At 37.4% G+C, this 21,650-nt stretch overlaps 1 protein-coding gene across 5 annotated transcripts in view; it reads right to left on the reverse strand.

Moving 5' to 3' along the window:
- The window catches only part of BZW2 (basic leucine zipper and W2 domains 2), a 64,208-nt gene that overhangs the window by 41,745 nt on the left and 813 nt on the right, over window positions 1–21,650 (reverse strand). The window contains exons 1-2 of one of the 5 annotated variants that reach the window (XM_012450699.3): window positions 6,930–6,969; window positions 2,420–2,484 (exon numbers count right to left, since the gene is read on the reverse strand). In XM_012450699.3, coding sequence (XP_012306122.1) covers window positions 2,420–2,477 — 58 coding nt within the window. In that variant the 5' untranslated portion in view covers window positions 2,478–2,484; window positions 6,930–6,969. Of the gene's footprint in view, window positions 1–2,419; window positions 2,485–3,578; window positions 3,595–5,946; window positions 6,019–6,869; window positions 6,881–6,929; window positions 6,970–21,650 lie in introns of those variants that run through there. The other 4 variants (XM_012450702.3, XM_012450701.3, XM_064380331.1 and 1 more) reach the window with 4 other exon arrangements.

The following is a 21,650-nucleotide window of genomic DNA, read 5'->3' on the forward strand; positions in this document are numbered from 1 at the left end:
GGCTCAGGCTACACTTGTATTCATTCTTCTTATGGGGATAGGCCAGAAATGAAAAGAAATATGGAAAGGGGAGCGCAAAACAGAAAAACTGCACAAAGTGACTATTCTGTGCTTACTTAAACTTTTTAAAAATCTTGATATTTTACTGTGATCGTGAAACTTCCCAGCAGACAGCAGAGATTTAAATTCAATCTTACTGCTTCCTAGTGAATCTTACAAACTCTTCTGACCCAAATCATCTATTATACGGCAATTTCTTTTCTGTCTACATGACTAGACTTGTTACTTAAATGGACACAACACTGCAAGAGAACACAGGCTGCTTAACACTGACTGCCAAAGGAATCTAGACTCAGTTATCAATGAAATAATTTAGCCCTCCACGATCAGTACGTGGGATTCTGCTCTAACATGTTTTATCTTTATATATACTTCCTTAAATCTTTTTCAGTAATTCCCTTCAACTTTATTTAACTTCATGATGTATATCATGTTTCCTCTTTGAAAAAGTTTCCCTAGTGAGTTTCAGTTCAGCTATTCTTATATTCAAGAAGACCTCTATATAATTATGCAAAACTGACTAAATATAAAATCATGTTTAAAATATTCTTGGCTGGCTGCGGTGGCTCATGTCTGTAATCCCATCACTCTGGGAGACTGAGGCATGAACATCGCTTGAGCCCAGCTTCAACAACATAGCAAGACACTGTCTCCACAAAAAAAATTTAAAAATTGGCTGGGCATGGTGGCTCATGCCTGTAATCTCAGCACTTTGGGAGGCCAAGGCAGGCGGATGACCTGAGGTCGAGAGTTTGAGACCAGCCTGACCAACACAGAAAAACCCTACCTCTACTAAAAATACAAAATTAGCTGGGCGTGGTGGCGCATGCCTATAATCCTAGCTACTTGGGAGGCTGAGGCAGGAGAATCGCTTGAACCTGGGAGGTGGAGGCTGTAGTGCGCTGATATGGTGCCATTGCACTCCAGCCTAGGCAACAAGAGCAAAATTCTATCTCAATAAATAAATAAATAAATAAGTAGCTGGGCATGGTGGCTACTTGGGTGGCTGAAGTGGGAGGAGCGATTGAGCCCAGGAGGTTGAGGCTGCAGTAGCTGTGACTGCACCTCTGCATTCTAGCCGGGGTGTCAGAGCAATACCCTATCTAAAAAATAAATAAGCCAATAACTAATTTAAAATAAATAAATAAAATAGTCTTTATACAGGTCAGGTGCAGTGGCTCACATCTGCAATCCCAGCACCTTGGGAGGTTGAGGCAGGAGGACTGCTTGAGACCAGGAGTTTGAGAGCCTGTCTCTACAGAAAAATTTTTAAAAAGTTAGCCTGGTGTGGTGGTGTGCACCTATAGTCCTAGCTACTTGGGAGGCGGAGGTGAAAGGACCACTTGAGCCAGGTGTTTGAGGCTGCAGTGAGCTGTCATCACACCGCTGCCCTCCAACCTGGGTGACAGAGCAAGTCCCTGTCTTTAAAAAAATAAAATATTATTTACACAAAATATATGCTGAGTATTATATATAAAAAAGTCACTCACACAAATAGAAATTTTATCAGTCATCAAAATGGGTCTATAAGTACTCTTCCCACAATTAAAGACACTTGAAATATAGTTTTTGGGGCCGGGCGCAGTGGCTCACGCCTGTAATCCCAGCACTTTGGGAGGCCGAGGAGGGTGGATCACGAGGTCAAGAGATCGAGACCATCTTGGTCAACATGGTGAAACCTCATTTCTACTAAAAATACAAAAATTAGCCGGGCGTGGTGGCGCGTGCCTGTAGTCCCAGCTACTCGGGAGGCTGAGGCAGGAGAATTGCCTGAACTCAGGAGGCGGAGGTTGCGGTGAGCCGAGATCACGCCATTGCACTCCAGCCTGCATAACAAGAGCTAAACTCTGTCTCAAAAAAAAAAAAAAAAAAAGAAAATATAGTTTTTAAAGGGAATTTACAGCAGTAGATTTATTTTAACTTCCTCGTTTCTAAAAACTTTAAAAACTCTTCAGTATCTCACTTCCAAATTTACTTTTCTTTTCATTTTATCATCTTTGCCATCAATGTTTTCATAAAACAACAAAGAAAGCAAAAAACAAAGATAAATGCTAATGCCAAAACCAGTAAAATGTACCAGTTGCCTTCATAACCTCACATGAAAGTAAGACAACTGGAACAAAGAGAATTATCCATTCTGTAGATGAAAACAAGTAGCTCAGGCAAATAAACAACTCGTCCAACATAAAACACCTAAGTAATTGGCAGTTCTATCGTTTGACTAAAGCACTTCAGAGTCTACACCAAGAGCTCAAATGAGTAGAATTAGTGAGGTGGGGGAAAACAGGTGTCATTCAGATTCTTCTTCTCCAATCCGACATTTTGGTTGCAATTTTAAACACACACATACACAACCTACCCCTTTTCCGAGTTTTGAACCGCTGGCCTGTTAGCACTGGCTTCTGATGCTTATTCATAAAATTTCTGAAAACAAAGAAAATAAATATTATGTATTTCAAATAAGCAATTTATATGAAAAAATATACAGCTAATATGTTGGTTGAACATATGTTCAAGCTCACCCATTACTAAATATACTTTTTTCTTTTTTACGAGACAGAGTCTCACTCTGTCACCCAGACTAGAGTGCAGTAGCACGATCGTAGGTCACTGCAACCTCTGCCTCCCGGGTTCATGCAATTCTCCTGCCTCAGCCTCCTGAGTAGCTGGGACTACAGGTGCGCACCACCATGCCCCACTAATTTTTGTATTTTTAGTAGAGATGTGGTTTCACCATGTTCGCCAGACTGGTCTTGAACTCCTGACCTCGTGATTCACCTGCCTTGGCCTCCCAAAGTGCTGGGATTGCAGGGGTGAGCCACTGCACCTGGCCTAAATGTACTTTTTAAAATGACATCTAATTTTAACTCGGACTAGCAAAAATTTTAAAGTTTGCCAATACTCAGTGTTGGCAAAGGACACAGGAAAAACAACCACAGACACCAACTTTGACGTAAATGTTAAATTCCGTGCTATATTTTGAGGAAGAATTTGGTGAGTATCTATAAATATTGACATGGGCATGACCTTGGTCCAGCAATACCTTACTGGGAATTTATCCTATAGTTTTATTCACACAAGAATGCAAATATACTCGCATATGTAAAAGGATTTAGTTGCAGCATTGTTGGATACACAAAAAATGGAACATGAAATGCCCTCAAATAAGTGATCCTTTAGCCACCAAGCGGAACACCACGAAGCTTTATGAAAGAATGAATTAGATTTAACTGTACTACATTTCTGATCCATATATGTCTATTTTCTGACTATGTGTATTCAATACACATCTCGTCTCATCACTCATCGCGTTACAGTGACATCGATCTCTTTGTTGTTCTTCCAATAGGCCAGATAAGTTCTGCCTTCTGAGGGTCTATACCTGCCTCTCTTTCAGGAAAGATCTTCCCCAGCTGTCCACATGGCTATCTTCCTGCATTCATTCAAGTGCCTCCCTGAAAAGGGGAGTTCTCTGACCATCTCCACCAAAGTGGCCCCTTGCCACTCACTCTCCTTACCCAGCTTTACTTTTCTTTAGCAGCACCTGCCATTTTATCATCGTCTGTTTGTTTGGGGTCTAGACCCCCCGTGAGCGTAACCTCCACTAGGACAGGAACCTTGTAGGTGTTTTATTCCGTGGTGTTCCTTTAGCTCCTCCAATCTGCATCTTTTACACTGAGCAAAGTATAAACATATAATAAATAATTTTCAAATAAGTTCCTGAACTGATATGGAGACATGCTCAAGGCATATGATAGTGAAGAAAAGCAAGCTGAATAAAAGAATGTAAAGTACTTGGTTAAAAGGAGGGTGTATAGAATAAAGGGTTTTTAATGCAACAACAATTTAAGAAGGATACAAGAAACGGGTAATAGATTTTTTATTTTTTGGTTTATCTTAATGGGCAGGGATTTGGGTACTTCATATTATTTTAGTGGATTTAATACACAATTTTAAAAAATGTAGTATGTTATCTTTGAAAACATGTAAAGCTTGCTCCACAAGACTTCTTAAAAATTGCGACTATGCTTGTGACATAAACATAAACTGAAAATATATCTAGATTGCTTAAATTATGAAGGCCAAACATTCAATATAACATGCATTATTCAAGCAAATTATTTAATTACCTCCCAAAGCTTTTAGACATTCATTTGAAAATGTCTAGAATTTCCTTAATTATTTACACCATCAAACAATAAAAAATTTACAGTACTCAAGTAATATAATTACTCCTGAAAGTTTTTTTTAAAATCCTTAAGAACATAAAAAAATTATTTATATACCAAATCTTCCTTCTCATTGCATAAAAGAGAAATTTGTAGCTTCACATAAAAAAAATCTGTTTATTATTGAAAACTTCAATCATTATTTTAGAAGGGAAACTAATTAAAAGTCACATAAAAACACAAAAATAAATTATTACATGGTTTGAGAAAGAATTTTTATCAACCCTGTAAAGCAAAATGAACTTAATACATCTCGTTTGGAGATAAAAAGGTCATTAAGCCAGAATCCATGCCCTTGAGGAATTCACTGGAAGGGATAAAATTCAAACATTTGCAACACAACGTAATGGTTCAAACAACAGAAACAGAGACCAGGCCAGGCTGGCGCCTGTAATCCCAGCACTTTGGGAGGTGGAGGTGGGCAAATAACTCGAGGTCAGGATTTGGAGACCAGCCTGGCCAACGTGGTGAAACCGGTCTCTACTAAAAATACAAAAAATTAGCCGGCGTGGTGGCGCGTGCCTGTAACTCCAGCTACTCAGGAGGCTGAGTCAGGAGAATCGCTTGAACCCAGGAGATGGAGGTTGCACTGAGCCGAGATCCCACCATTGCACTCCAGCCTGGGCAACAAGAGTGAAACTCCATTTCAAAAAAAAGAAAAGAAACACAGACCAGAACGAGAACAAAGTATTTGACTGCTTATGTTTATGGGCCAACAGCAACACACTGAAATCATTACAAATGCTATAAACTTAATCAATGAATTCCAATTTCATTTGATGGATGTTGAAACTAGAGCTTCTAATGCATCATTTATATTCACCGCAAAAGTTTCATCCACAAACTTTCCTGCTGGCATTATAAACAGATTTACTCAGGATCAGCAAATACTTCATTGTTGCAAAGGTGATGATGATATACATGTATCGCTGTCTCCATACCTCCCAAATACAAATATTATACAAAATTTATCTGTGTTAGCAAAGAAAAATACGTGTCAAGAATTTGGGCCTTGTACTAAGATGCAAAAAGAATGTAGCTCAACTAGACAGAATGTCTCCAGCAAACTTCTCTACCAACGATGTTTTTCTTCTTTTGTCCTTCCTTTTTCCTTCTCTTCCTCCCTTCCTTCCCTCCCTCTCTTCTCTCTCTACTTCCTTAGAGATGAGGGTCTTACTATGTTGACCAGGGTGACTTCAAACTCCTGGACTCAAGCAATTCTCCCATCTCAGCCTCTTGAATAGTGGGAATTCCAGGTACATACCACTGTGCCAGGTTAAAGATGTTTTTAATTTGTAATTTCAAAAATTCTAAAGTGTGAGTCCTTCCTAAAAGTTTGATTTTGGGGTTTAGAACACAAACTCCTGGAATTCCCTAATTCACTCTCTGCACCTCGTTTCCATTTCTTTTTTCTGTTAATAGAGAAGTACTACCAAACACAGCATATGAAAGAACTACTGTGTTTTCAAAATCTTTAGCTTTTGTATTACTTCCCTTCTAAGCGTAAAAGTTTGTTTCTTTATAACCCAGTTATGTGGGCTTACTGTTCATACCCTCAATATATTCCATGTAGAAAAACACATAATAACACGTAAACATAGAAATGTATGCAAGGACTTTGATATAATACCCAAAACTAAAACAAACAAAAACTCACCCACTGGTGGTGACAGACTAAATGAAGATATTCTGCTCTCCAAGAGTGTCTAGGGTTTAGCTGTTACTATTTGGAGCAGAGGCCCCGCTTCCCTCTAAATTTAGCTGTTCATGCTGCACTATAATCTGCTCCAGTGAGGGTCAGCCTTTATAAGGTACTCACTAAGCACTTAGAAAAGCCCTGGCCCAAGAGAAGCAAGGACACTGAATAAGAAACTGCTAGCGTCAACCTAGGAAAATCACAAAGGCCTATTAGGCCAACGGCAAAGGCTGTTAGTATACTGCCCTACGACGTACAGTTACAAATCTAATAACTAAAAATACACGCTTAGAAAAATAAAAGTCTAACAGTATCCTCAGAAACAAATCCCTGTGGGGTACAACCTGTGCATCATGACAATTTGGCTTCTGTTTTAAAAACCATAAGCCACACACAAAATAAGCACGTATTCCACCAAAATGGAATAGTTCCATGGTTTAAAACAGTATTAAAATTGTACATAAAATGGTAAACAAAATGGACTTAAGAATTTCATGTCATCTAAGAGACTACATTTCTTGGATACTCTATATGGTAAAAGGCTATAAGAATACTAAAATGGTTCAATCAAATCAAATATTTAAAAATTTGATACTGTATTAATGAACACTTTTGCGTAAATTCCCATTTTAAGTGTAAATTGAAAGGTTTTTAGACCTAACCTATTACATCTATTTCACCCTACCTCACTCTGTTAATCTTCTAACTGTCCTAGCATCTTTTGCAAATTCCACCCCTTAATTTGCAAAGAGACTCTAGGCCCAGGTGCGACAATGAGCCACTCTGACACGGATGCATCTCATGGCAACTGTGCACTAATCCTTCCGGTTGCCCAGCCCACCTTAAGTGGATTAGCACCTTTGATGTGGACTGTTGAGTCTTACCTGGGACTCGTCCTTAGTTCTCTCCATTTTGGAAAGGAACTGATCTACCAGAGGACTTACCTTCTAGTTGTCCCTACAAGGGAATGACTGCTCCTGTCTAATTATTCAGCACTTTGGTCTTAGATTCTATTTTTGACTGTTCTGATCTGACTCATCTTTAAACTATGATAACCCGCCTTATGTAACATGCTATATTACTAACATGTGCTATGCATATGTTATTCAAACAACTTTAACTTTATGAGCATATATATTCTAAAGCAGAGAACACAACATTTTTTGTAAAGAAATAAAAGGAAAATATTTTACTCTCCCTGGAGGATATAAGGTTTCTGTTCCAATCAGTCAATTCTGCTGTTACAGTGTGAAAGCGGCCATAGGCAATATGTAAACAAATAGTCATGTCTGTATTCCAATAAAACTTCATATTAACATAACAAGTGGTGGTCCTTTGTGAACGCCTATTCTAGAGCAGTGTATCCAATAGAAGTGTCTGTGATGACGGAAACGTTCTACATCAGCAATATCTAATATGGTAGCCACTACTGATCCCTTGAAATGTGGATAGTGACTAGGAAACTCAATGTTGAATTTTATTATTACCATTAACTAACTTTGAACAGTGTGGCTAATGGTTACTTATGTTGGGCCATGAAATTCCAATGCAATTCTTATGTCCCAAAATATTTAAATTTGATACAAAGATAAAAATACATCAAAAGAATATAAATTTTTAATTAATATTTTTCAAATAAAGTAGCTCTAAGAGTATTCTGTACAAATTTCAAAGCCAGGTGGGTATAGCGAGGAAAAAGAAAAAATTAACACATTTCAAAGTAACACTCTGTGTGCAGTCAATATTGTTTAAGACTTTAGGGAAAAAAGACTTTCACTAATTTTTTATATTTTTTGGTGGAGATGGGGTTTCCCCATGTTGCCCAAGCTAGAAAAAAAAAGATTTGGGAGTCTAAAAATTGTAGAACAGCAATATCATTCCCAAAGTATAAAATGTTTCATAAAGATGTAACACACAAAACTCAATAAAATTGGGAAACTTCTCAATGCTCATGAAGTACTAATGAAGTACTTTGTGTTCAAGTTTCAAGAATTACCTTTTAATCTATATTTTAAATGAGTAAACTTAACTACTATTAAAATTAACTTTAAAAATTACCCATAATTATACACTATTTTCCTTTCCATTAATGCTAAAATTAAAAGAACAAGCGACATAAAATCCTTTACAGAAAATAAAGGAAACTAGAAATCTTTTGGGTTGGTAACGTTGTATCATTATTCTCTCCAAAGAAACAAAAACAATTAAGTTGGTTCTAAAAGTTTAAATTATTGAGACTCTCAGCAATAAATTAACTATATGCCTATAATAACACTATACAATTTGTTGCCTGAAATAACATAGCTTGTTTAATATCCTGATCATGATTTTGTAACAGCCTCTGTCTACTTAAAATCACTCAGCAAATACAAAAAGCTTAATTACTAACAAATATTCTGAAAGTTGCAGCATTTATAATAATTGAAAAAAATTAAAATTTGAAATAGCCAATAGTCCAGCTCTAAGGGCAAAATAAAGTCAAATACTGTCTTTCCTAATATAAAAGTATTGCTGTCATATCCATATTCCCTTCATTCTTATCCTTAATAATATAAAATAACAAAAATAACTTAAAAAAAAAAGCATCAAACAGGGTCAGACGAGGATTCCCAGCAATTTGGGAGGCTAGGGCAGAAGAATTGCTTGAGCTCAGTTGGAGACCAGCCTGGGCAACATGGTGAAACCCCGTCTCTTAAAAAATAAAAATAATTTTTTAAAAAAGCATTAAACATATAGTCTCTTCAAAAATGTATATATTTTCCAGTGAAGAACTTTAATGGTGGACTGTTTACTTCTGCCAACTAAACACCTTATGAAGAATGACTAAAGCCCAAATAACCTGTGTCACGTGAAAGAGAGCACTGGGTAAAATATGTTAATGCAAATCTCCTTTAAGAAAACATACCGTGGGTGTGGCAGCTCAGGCCTCTAATACCAGCACTTTTGGAGGCCAAGGCGGGTGGATCACCTGAGGCTGGGAGACCAGCCTGATCAACACAGAGAAACCCAGTCTCTATTAAAAATACAAAATTAGCCGGGAGTGGTGGTGCATGCCTGTAATCCCAGCTACTCGGGAGGCTGAGGCAGAAGAATCGATTGAACTGGGGAGGGGGAGGTTGCGGTGAGATCAGGCCCTTGCACTCCAGCCTGGGTGACAGCAAGATGTTATCTCAAAACAAAACAAAACTAACAAGCAAACAAAACAAAAAGCCATAAAGGCACCATGATAAAGTTTTCATTTTATTATAATACTTCCAAAACCACTTTACACCTTAAACTTATTAGTAGACCTAAGTTGTAAATGCTTGTTTTAAAATTCTTTTAAATAAAAATAGAAATATTACAAAAATTACATTTTAAATATCCATGTATAACCTCTCATAGAAACAAATTAAGGTAACTACACAATGTCATTTACTTTATCTCAATGAAGCTATTTTCAAAAACTTTTAAGAGGTATAAATTAATTCCTAAAATCCTTTCGCTCTAGGAATCACTTCCTGGTCTCTAGTTAATGCAATTCTACTTTTCTAAGAGGCCCTTAAGGTATGTGCATTCCTTCCTCTGGGCCCTTGCACTTTCCCTAGATGGGTTGTCTCCCAGGCCCTGCCCTTCCCCCAACAGCTGGCCAGCTCATTCAGTCTTCCAGATGGTCTGATTTTGCTGATGTCATTCTTACGTCTTTCAACAGTCTGAAAGACACAAACAAAAACACATACACTACCCACATCACAGCATACTTTGGCTTTTAGAAAACTCATCCCTCAAATATAATGTTTCAGGGTATTTTAATAACGTGCCCTAAAACGTCTGCTCTCAATAAGTTAAGACGCTTCTGTCTGAAATTTCAATGAAGTGCTGAGGTTGAGAAAGGCTACTCTAGAGAGGAAATAATGGTGAGCAAGCCAGAGACGGTCCCTGCTCTCAAGGGCTAATTTTGTACCCAGGTCTAAACATACCAGTGGCAACTACGCATGTATTTCATTGAACTAATTACTCACATTTGCCAAACACTGGTGTCAAATTTTAGAAAAAACAAACTTATCACTAAATAGTCATATCTCAAACCAAAAGTACAGTTATAATGTACAAAATACATGTTTCCCAGTCTCCGATACGAACAATTTATTTTTGAAATTGGTAAGTTGGCATCTTGTGCAATTTAGGGGGAGGGCAGAGGACAGGCAAGAATATGAATTTTGAAGATAGGCAAAAAAAGCAGCTCAACGCCAGCAGACAACCTTTTTCTACCTTAGGATATTGCATCAATGGAAACAAAAACAAGAAAAGAGAAATCTTAATACGCAATGTGTGACTTAGAAACGAAATTGTCTAATTTCTATGCCTTTGAGAAAACAATGGCATGCTATACAGATACAGCAAAATGCAATATTCTATATACAGGATGTGATCTTGGCTATGTAAAATACACTAACATCAAATGGTGGTCAACATGAGTAGTGGGTTCAAGGCACATTTTATTCTTCTTACCTATACTTGTCTATATTTTCTGTACATAAATACATGTCTTTTTTATAATTAGAAAATTGTATACACTTAAGTGAAAAGGTTTTAACCTCTTTTGAAGTTCAAACCAATTCCCAAGGAGTCACAAGCAATAACATTTTTGCAAAAAAAGATATGCGCACAGGATCTAAATATCATTCCCTACTGAAGGAAACCAAGGTTTCTTGGATAACTGGCTGATTCTAAGGTTGGAGGAGGGGACATTCACCATGATCCTGCCACATCGTGTGTCAGAAAATTCAAAAGTGCCTAAAAAAAAATCAAGCTAGATCAAAACAACACAAGAGCCATCTTGAGGATGACTCGACTGGCCTAGCCCAGTACAATTTGAGGATCCAAATAACTAGGGACAACAATAGCTAATAACCCATTCAACAAAATACAAACCCACAGGTCCACGCTCATAACTTTTATTCATTTTAAAGAAAACAAATTTTTCAGTACACAAGGAAAGCACGTACAAGTTTTCTTTCAGTAGAATGTCAACTAATAACAGAGAATGAAGCATTGAATTAGAAAATCGCTGTTTTGCAATAATTACATCAAAAATTGATTCGTGCAAGAGTCATCCACGTATGCTAAACCTATATGGGTATATGGGTGTGTGTGCTGGGGAGTGCTGGATGATCAACAGGATGCTGACATGGCCTCCAAACATCTTCACATAAATAAATTAAAAATTAGTAACTACACATTGGAGAAACAAGACAATCCCTTAACCAAAGGACAACAGTCAGTCACCGCAACTCCAGATTTAACTTAGAACATACTGTTCATGTGGTGTTCTAAACCAAAATGCGTGACCCAAATATCTAATCATGAGGAAATATACTATATCCAGGGACATTCTCCAAAACAACCGGTCTGTATTCTTCATAAATGGCAACATCTTTCCAAAACAAAGGCTGAAGAACCGTTTCAGGAAAATTAAAAGGACGTTGCTAACTGCAATGCACATTCCAGGACTGAATGCTGTACTGGGAAAAACTACGTATGTATATATAATCATTCATATATATATATATTCATCTGTATAGTCACATATATACATAGATGTATAATATATATATGACACTATTGGGATAACCTAAGAAGTTGGAGTATACACTATAGAGATAAAATTAGGTTTCTATGTTAAATTCACTGAAATTTTTTTACACTGTCATTCTGTAAGACAAGTACCTTATTTTTACAAAATAAACACTGAAGAAATAAGGGATAAAGGCAGAAAGTGTATGTGACTTACTTTGAATGATTATAAAATTGATTATGTATACATAGAACCACGGAGCAATGGCAAACACAGGAAGCCATATGTATTTTAAGGCCAGGAGTGATGGCACAGGCCTGTAATCCCAGCACTTTGGGAGGCAAATATTGTATGATTTCAGTCATGTAGAATCGAAAACAGTTGGTATCGTAAAAGTAGAAAGGAGAATAATAGTTTCCCGGAGACAGAGGAGAGAACAGGAGTGAGGCAGGGATGAGGAAAGACTGGTGAACAGGTACAGTCACAGTTAGGAAGAATAAGCTCTAGTGTTCTATTGCACAATACAGTTATTATAGTTAACAATAATGCATCATATACCACAAAACAACTAGAAGAAAAGATTTTGTTTGTTCTTACTACAAAGAAATGACAAGTGTTTGATGTAATAAATATGCTAATCACCCTGACTTAATTATTACACATGTACATGTGTATGGAAACACCACACTGTACCCCATATATGAACAATTACTATGTGTCAGTTAAAAACAAAACTTTAGGGCTGGGCGCAGTGACTCACGCCTGTAATCCCAGCACTTTGGGAGGCCAAGGCGGGTGGATCACGAGGTCAAGAGATCAAGACCATCCCGGTCAACATGGTGAAACCCCGTCTCTACTAAAAATACAAAAAATTAGCTGGGCATGGTGGTGCGTGCCTGTAATCCCAGCTACTCAGGAGGCTGAGGCAGGAGAATTGCCTGAACCCAGGAGGCGGAGGTTGCGGTGAGCCGTGATCGCGCCATTGCACTCCAGCCTGGGTAACAAGAGCGAAACTCCGTCTCAAAAAAAAAAAAAAACTTTAAGAAACTATGCAATAAATTTTTTTTTTACAGATATTTTAAATATTTTTCAAAGCAATGCACATAAACACAAAATGTTATATAGTAACAAGTGATTTTAAAAAAACGTTTTCTAACATTCACCCATCAAAGTAATTTTTTTCCTTCAACAAAGAAAAACTATAAATTAATAATTCTTCCATTAATCAAAACTGCTTTTAATTAATAGATTAACAAACCTTTTTTAGAATTTTCTCTAGAGTCTACAGATCATTCTTTTGATTATCCTCAATGATAAGAAATTTCATTGTTTGATAGAGGATTTAATTTTAGAAAATTGCCAGTTATAATTCAGAGTCTAATCCATTGAAAAAAGTAGGTGGCCACTTTGAAGCTATCTGGTGTGTCTAGGCAGGTTTTTATAACAAAATGCTGAAAAGAAGCAAAAAAGTAGGTGATCAAGGTGACAGCACTTTTATTGAAAGTGAGAGGTAACCTTCAAAAATGACTGATTATAAGATCAGCTCATCATGCATATTATAGAATATTCAGGAAAAAATTAGGAAAAACTATCAGTCTAACTTTCAGTAATGACCACTGTTCACATTTAAACGTAGTATATAGGTCAGGCACGATGGCTCATGCCTGTAATCCCAGCACTTTGGGAGGTTGAGGCAGGTGGTTTACCTGAGGTCAGAAGTTTGAAACAAGCCTGGGAAACATGGTGAAACCATGTATCTACCAAAAAATCCACAAAAAATTTAGCCAGGCATAGTGGTGCATGCCTATAAACCCAGCTACTTGGGAGACTGTGGCACGAGAATCACTGGAACTCCAGAGGCAGAGGTTGCAGTGAGCCAAGATTGTGCCACTGTGCCACAGCCTGGCTGACAGAGCAAGACTCCGTCTCAAAAAAAAAAAAAACAAAAAAAAAACCCTCCATTTTTTTTTTTAACGGGGGGTGGTGGTGGTGTTACATATAAAAATAAAATAAAATAAAATTCTACCATCCTTTCTCAAATTATACTAAATTACAATTTAAAAATTATTTGCATTTGGACTTGGAGTTATATAAATTGATTCAGTGATATCCTCTAGAATCTTTATTTTAAAAGTTATCTGTTCTACTGCATCACTTTAGGAAAAGCAGAAACTCTTATAGAGAGGTAAATGTCCTTGAAATTTGTTAATAATAGTATAATTTGGCCAGGCGCAGTGGCTCACACCTGTAATCCCAACACTTTGGGAGACCAAGGCGGGCGGATCACGAGGTAAAGAGACGATCCCGGCCAACATGGTGAAACCTTGTTTCTACTAAAAATACAAAAATTAGCTGGGCATGGTGGCATGTGCCTGTAGTCCCAGCTACTCAGAAGGCTGACGCAGGAGAATCTCTTGAACCTGGGAGGCAGAGGTTGCAGTGAGCTGAGATGGAGCCTGGAGACAGAGCAAGACTCTGTCTCAACAAACAAACAAACAAAAAAACTGCCAACTCTGCCTTCCTTGGATTCTCATGCCTCAGTTTCCCAAGTAATTAATTTTTGTATTTTTTTTGTAGTAGAGATGGGGTTTTGCCATGTTGGCCAGGCTGGTCTTGAACTCCTGGCCTTAAGTGATCTGCCCACCTCGGTCACCTAAAGTGATGGGATTACAGGCATGAGCCACCATGCCCAACCAGTCTCTATATTATTTTAACTAATCTTGTAAAACTATAAAGAATAATAAAACAAACAGAAAACCCCAACACAGTACGGAAGGGTAGTGCTCTGCCCAATCTTTCATTCCTGACCTTATATCCTAGCCCTACTCCATGGAAATGACAATAGTTTAAACCCTATAACATCATCCTATATAATCTTTTAGAAAACGTCTATGCATTCGAGATTTTCACCTCCACTGAAGACAGAAATATTTATTAATGAGTCTCCTCATCTGCAATGCTGCTGTCTCCAGAAAAGTGCTTTTTCATTGGAAGATACTTAAATACAGGTTGAGCTTTACGCAGTAAAGGATAAAGACGGTTTCATATGAGATTTACTTCCCACCTAGAAGAAAGGAGCACGCACAATACTGACCTTTCTAACTGAGGCGAGGGGACCCAGGGATGAAAATCAGCAAGGAGTGGAGTGGCAGATGCCAGAGAACAAGTTAGTTTATGACAGACACAAAACTGCTGGGAGTGTTGGTGACTATTAGTCCAATGGGAAATCAGAAGATAAGTTATTATAGTAAAAAGGTATTGAAGTGTTTGCCTCTCTTCAGAGGATTTTAATCAAGGAAGAGGGGAAAATAAAATCTTCAGAAAAAAAAAAAAAAAAGAAAGAAAAACAAAAGCAAGGCCTAGGCTAGTAACCAGTGAGAGAATTCTGTTTCGGAGCAAATGCTTAAACACCTTAATAATGGACCTTCAGGAAGCTCAAAGGTGGGGGTAGGCATGAGTCCAAATACTTGCTCACTTATTAGATCTCTCAACCAAGAAACTCCCATCCTCCCAGAAGGGGACCTGCCCAAGCCTGTCTAGCAGATGAAGCTTTATTTGAAGAGTTGCACACACACAAAGTTACTTTCCACACGCACGCTTATTACACAATGACAGCATGAACTGGACAGAAATGCCAAGTCTAGTCTAGGGCACACTGATGATATGGGACCATATTCCCTGACACACCTTTATAGAAGTGGACCATAAAAACTTGAATTAAAAAAATAAAAAATAGGCCGGGCGCGGTGGCTCAAGCCTGTAATCCCAGCACTTTGGGAGGCCGAGGCGGGTGGATCACGAGGTCAAGAGATCGAGACCATCCTGGTCAACATGGTGAAACCCCGTCTCTACTAATACAAAAAATTAGCTGGGCACGGTGGCGCGTGCCTGTAATCCCAGCTACTCAGGAGGCTGAGGCAGGAGAATTGCCTGAACCCAGGAGGCGGAGATTGCGGTGAGCCGAGATCGCGCCATTGCGCTCCAGCCTGGGTATCAAGAGCGAAACTCTGTCTCAAAAAAAAAAAATAAATAAAAAAAAAAAATAAATAAAACAGAACTAGTACAGAGCTACCAACTCTCTTAATCATACTTTTTAAAAAGGTTTAAGCCAGGTGCGGTGGCTCATGCCTGTAATCTCAGCACACTGGGAAGCCAAGGCTGGTGAATCAGCTGAGGTCAGGAGTTCAAGACTAGCCTCGCCAACATGGTGAAACCCCGTCTCTATTAAAAATACAAAAATTAGTCGGATGTGATGGCAGGGGCCTATAACCCCAGCTACTCGGGAGGCTGAGGCAGAAGAATCACTTGAACCCAGGAAGCAGAGGTTGCAGCGAGCTGAGATTGCGCCATTGCACTCCAAATTGGGCAACAAGAGAAAGACTCCGTCTTAAAAAAAAAGGCCTAAATCTACAGTCATTTATTTACTTGTTTACAAATACACTAGGTCTGGTACTAGTCAACAGGGATGCAGCAAGCACGAAATCAGGCAAGTTTCATAGAGATCACTTTCTAGCAGGTGGAGCTTTGTTCCAAGTAGTGCACAATCGGGCAGAGCAAGTTAGCAAGCGCTGATGGTCTCCAGTATGTTTAAAGGCAACGTATGATGCAATCGACTTGCAGTTGTGTTTATTAACGTTTTAATAAATAAGTGCAGGTTTTTTTTACTTTTAATCTTTTTTCTTTTTTACCTGCAACTGTCTTTTTTTATAACTCGATGTTTTTTTACTTTTTAACTTACAAGTGGCATCCATGCAGAAGAGAATACTTTGAAAACCATGGATCTAAGCCCAGTCCCTAAGCTAACCCTCAGATAGACACTGAGATGTCAAACCACTTGGCCGAGGTCAGGAACTCCATTTTAGCGTTGGTAAGACAGTAGAGATCAAAGCAGAAAGATCCCTGCCCATCTGGAGCTTGTGCACGTGGAAGAGTTGGGGCCAGAACCCAACGCACCGTCCCCACTCAGCGCACTTTCTAGGGAGCCAACTAAAGCTGCTGCGATGTCTTAGAGAATTATTCATACGATTCTCGAAGGCAGCTCTTTCGTTACTTGCCTCATAAATTTTATAGTTTGGAATTAGAAGGAGTAGAGCACGAATATTAATTTAAAGTTGAGTTCAGCACTTGGATAAATTGAATTAGCATAGGCTACTTCCAAAATACCAAAAAGTTCTCCATAGAGTTTCTACTAAGAAAAAAAAAAAGGCATTTATCTTTAAAGAGAGAATTTAACAATACTGCCTCTTAGGGACATGCAAATATTAGAAAATTTATGGCACCATAATTTCTAGCACTATAGGATCCAGTTTTTAAATTGTTTCCTGCAGAAGCTCAGCTCTAACAAAAACACAATCTTCACACTCCCAAATACTAACACCGCATCCTTTTCCTCCAGCCAGCAGTTTCCTCTGCTCCATCAACTAGGGGTTCTCCTTCCTGTTTATAACAGTCCCATTCTATTATCTTGTACACTAAGAAAAACTATGACTTTTTTTTTCTTCTTAGAAATGACCATAAATCCAGGTTAGTTTGAAAAGCATTAAAGTCTTCTCTGTGGATATATACAAAGGATGATATTAGAATATCATAAAACTACACATCCATTAGTAGCTTACAATATATTCTCTACAGTGATAAATGTTATTATCCCTTATTATTTATCTCTGCCCCAGGACTTTTCTTGAGATTTATTTAGAAGTCCTCAAAAATGACAGTACACCTGTTATATTTTTAAAGTTCGCATCTAGCATAAAAATAAGTTGAGATGTGCAAAGAAAAAATGTAATTCTACATCTGATGCCAAAAATAATTCTACATCTTATTATTTTTCTACTAAAATATTAATATTTTCAAACTTAAAAGAATTAAAGATAGCCAAGAATTGTACTGTGTAACAGTACACAGGGCGCTATGCCATTAGATTGTACGATCGAATAGTAACAGGGTATTATTCTTTCTTATTGTCATTACACTTTTTTCCTTTCATTTTTGACATAAACTTAAAAAACATCAATGGAAACACCTACTGCTAAAAATCAAGACAGAATAATGAGAACATTGTCTTTTTGGCATTTAACAAAGAATAGTTCATTCAGTGAGTTATCTAAACCTTTATTTTCAAAGTAGTTTACAAATATGACTATGTGAACATTTTTGGCACTCTTCACTCAATACATGCCAAATTTAGAACAGGGCAAATCATTCCACTTGGCACCTCGCTGCCCAAAAGATATTTGCTAAAGAGCACCACAGCCTCAATACACAGACATCAGAGTGAGTTAAGAATGAAAAGTGTTCTTGTTTATGACCCGCTAATATTGGTGGATTTCATATTAATTAAGCATTCTTTTAAAATCCCAAAGTCTAGGATGACATGTTATAAATGACACTTCATATATCTGAAACACAACAAAAAAAACTTAAATATCAAAAAATAAGTGTAGAAAATTGCACGAATCAGAAAGTAGGTGTCCGAGTAAGTATTCAGCCAAGTAAACACTGAGTCAGAACCCACCAGTCACACCTTATCCTGGGCCTGCGCCTGATCTTCCTGGACTAATATACTTATCCTATCAGTGCTGATATCGCTTGAAACAGTTTGGGTACTCCTTTTTTTGGAATGCCTTCTAAGTTGGATTATGAGGCATAAAAGAAAATCAGTATCTCTACTTCATTCACAAGTTGATTTTCTCAAACTAAATATATCTGTACCCCTTCTTCAGAATTTTCTGCAAATTACTTTGTCAATTTTCAAAAAAGATGAAGATGAACTACTGGTAAGATATTTATCAATTTGTTCCACGATCACTGAGTAATGCCACCAAGCTTTTACTTTTGTGGAGAAGTTAAAATGTGATATGAAATGTTTATGGAAATGCATTGTTCACATTGTTCACATTTGTGGAGAAGTTAAAATGTGATATGAAATGTTTATGGAAATGCATTGTTCACAAGACAGTTCTTTGCAGATTTAGGTGTAACTGCTTTAACACTTAAATGAATAATCACAGAAGCGAAACTCCAAGTATAGAAAAAAGAACATTTGTATTCATATTACTTTCTTATGTTGTGTTAAAAAAAAAATTTCTTAGAGGCTGTAATACTTCCAAATTTTCTTTATAAAAACTTCATTATGAAAAATCTCAAATATATCCAAAAGTAGAGTGAACAGTATAATCAAGCGAATGTACTCATCGCCCATCTTCAACTGTTAACATAGTCAATTTTATCTCATCTATATTCTCATTCAGACTTTCTTCCTTTCTGTCACAGAATTATATTAAAGCAAATCTCAGATGTCTTATCATCCAGTTCTGAAATAATTCAGTTCCTATCTCTAAAAGATAAGTAATCTTTTAAAAAATATAACCATAATCGACTTCAAACTTAAAAAAAAAAATTGAAATTTCTTAATATTATCAAATATCCAGTCAAGAAATATACCTAAGTCTAAGAGAAAAAAGTCAAATGTCAAGAAAACCAGTACCCTGAAAGATGGAATACTCAAAAATGCAATAAAAAGGCAACATTGTCTTAACGTAGAGAGCTGGAGATCAGGGGCTTTAATGGGGTAAATCTAGGAATGGCACGCCAAATTTCTACCATATGCATAGGAACAATTTTTCTTGGTTGATAGCATTCATCAGAATGTCAAGAAGCTTGAGATCCAAAACATTTAAAGACTTTTTGCCTCTGGTTATGATTGTGTGTGCTTAGTGCCACCTCACCTCACATTGCCAGGAAGGATTAGTCAAGTAGGAAAACAAATCCACCTAAAATAACTTGGAGATCAAACTGAATTCAACTCAGCTTGTACTGAGCACACACTAAGTGCAAGACACTGGGTTAAATCTTGAGAAACAAAGATAATTTTGACCTAGTTAATGTATATTCTAGGATGAGAAGAGACCAAACAGATTAATAATAATAACTATAATAGAATGTGATGAGAAAGTGCTTGCTTTAGTTATTTTCATGGAGATCCAGATGAAGAAGCAATGTCAATTTAGCTGGTGAAGGGGGTGGGGGCAGTAAAAGGGGTTGCTAGAATCCATAGGAAGAGAGAATTAAAGCCTGCCAGTAATGATACCAGCAGCCATGTTGCATATCAATATCCTCCATACAAAGATTTTACTTATAACCCTTGCCAAGAGACATGAATAAATGTATTTACTAGCATGTATATTTCCCTTACTGGATAGAGAGGGAGAGATGAACATGAAAGCTCAATAAAAGTGGTTTTGTTTAAATTGTGTCTGGAAAGTTAAATAGTTCATCAGATCTGGAGAGGAGATTCAGTGAAAAGGGAAGGGAAGTCATTCCAGGAGGAGAAAAGCAGGAACAAAGGGGTGGAAATTACCGGCAGGTTGGGGAACAAGCAGAGTGGTGACCTTAGAGCCCGGTGTATGGGAAGGCCCCGATGACTGGAAATGCCTGCTGAGACCACTGGTGGACTGGAAGCTTCCATGACAGATCCAGCCCTCTATTCTGTGGCCAGAGGAGAGCCATTCACAAGATGACAGGTGCTCAACGTTTATTGAACTGGTAGTTCCCTGAATTAGCTAGAAGGAGACAGGTGTGAGAGAAGCAGGCTATTTAAGATGCACTGCAATAGGTCTAGAGCGCTAGTAGTAGAAAAAGATATGAGAGGACACATACAACATTTCAGAAATCATTATTCCAATTCTGGCTCTGACATTCCTAATATGGGATTGTGGGCAAATCATTTCCCTTCATTTTTGTCCTCTTATTTGCAGAAATGGAGATAATACTGGCTAATTCCTGGGTTGTCATAACACTAAAATAATTCTATGCAAAGCATCTAGTAGAATATCTAGCAGACTAAATACTCAATATGAAGTAGCTATTTAACTATCAATAAAACTTCTTTGATGTGAAATCTATTTTACTATGCTCATTATCTATCTTATTCCTACATTAAATATTTACACTGTACAAAACTACTAATGTAATCAATCCATCTAACGAACAGTGCCCATTAGGCATCTGTTTCTAGAAATTTAAACTCACCATGATTTACCTGCATTTCTAGGTAGATGTTAGATTCTCTTTAAATGTTATTGTCTCTAAATTCACTGGCCATGTATTCAGAGAGAACTAAATACCAACCAGGTGTCATAAGGCATCAAGAAAATAGATAGTAAGCTGCTATCCTCGAGGAACTGACAACCCCAGTGAGACAAACAGGTGTGACCTTCAAGTAACCATGGCCCAGATTTGGCACAAGAGATGGAAATACTAGCAATGAAGTACCCAATTCTGTGTACGCATCTGCTGGTAAGATGCTAAGTCACATGTGCCAGGAGGTTACTACTCAAGCGTTTTTTTAGGTTTGTGGGTTTCTTCCACATGATACTACGGTATAAATCAAGTAACTCTGGCACTAACAGCATTACAAAAGATTGGTCACTCTCAGAAAAGCCTTACTACTTGTTTGAACAGCCACATCATTATTAAAGCACCATCCAACAAAAGCATCTTTGTTATACACTGAGATGAATAATTTCAAACCATTTTCATGTAAGATGTTCTGGCTCAGATCTGCCCCAGTTTAGAGTGGGAAAACAGCTGGAGTTTAGGAAAGATTTTTGCTAAAGGGAGGAAATAATGATAAACATATTCCAGGAGATTTCAGATGTATCAGTGAAAGCTTCACGCAAAATGAATGCCTAAGGCCAGAGGAAAATGCCTTTCACTTTTTGTACAGCACTATGAGAAGAAACAGTGGTCCTGGGGATGTTTAAAAAATAAAAACACCTACACAATTATTCAAATATTTCTCTTTGACACATACAAATCTCTTTGACACACATATTGAGAGAAACATAAATACTACTCTGTAGGGAAACAACAGTAAAACATAGACACTAATTTGCAAAGAAACTTTCATTGATGATGTAAATACAAACGTGCACCCTGGAGAAATGACTGATTCCCACATTTTAGCAAGCAAGTCTTCTTTCTAAATACACACTTGTATTTACCCCCATCTACCTATAGTTGAAGCTCTAGGCTACATATTACACTTGAATGAAGGTTGGATTAAGAGGCTAATCTAAGGCTATATATAGGCAGCAACACCAATTTA

This window comes from Aotus nancymaae, unplaced genomic scaffold, assembly GCF_030222135.1.
Source record: "Aotus nancymaae isolate 86718 unplaced genomic scaffold, 86718_ANA_hifiasm-v0.15.2.pri h1tg000025l, whole genome shotgun sequence".
NCBI lineage: Eukaryota > Metazoa > Chordata > Mammalia > Primates > Aotidae > Aotus > Aotus nancymaae.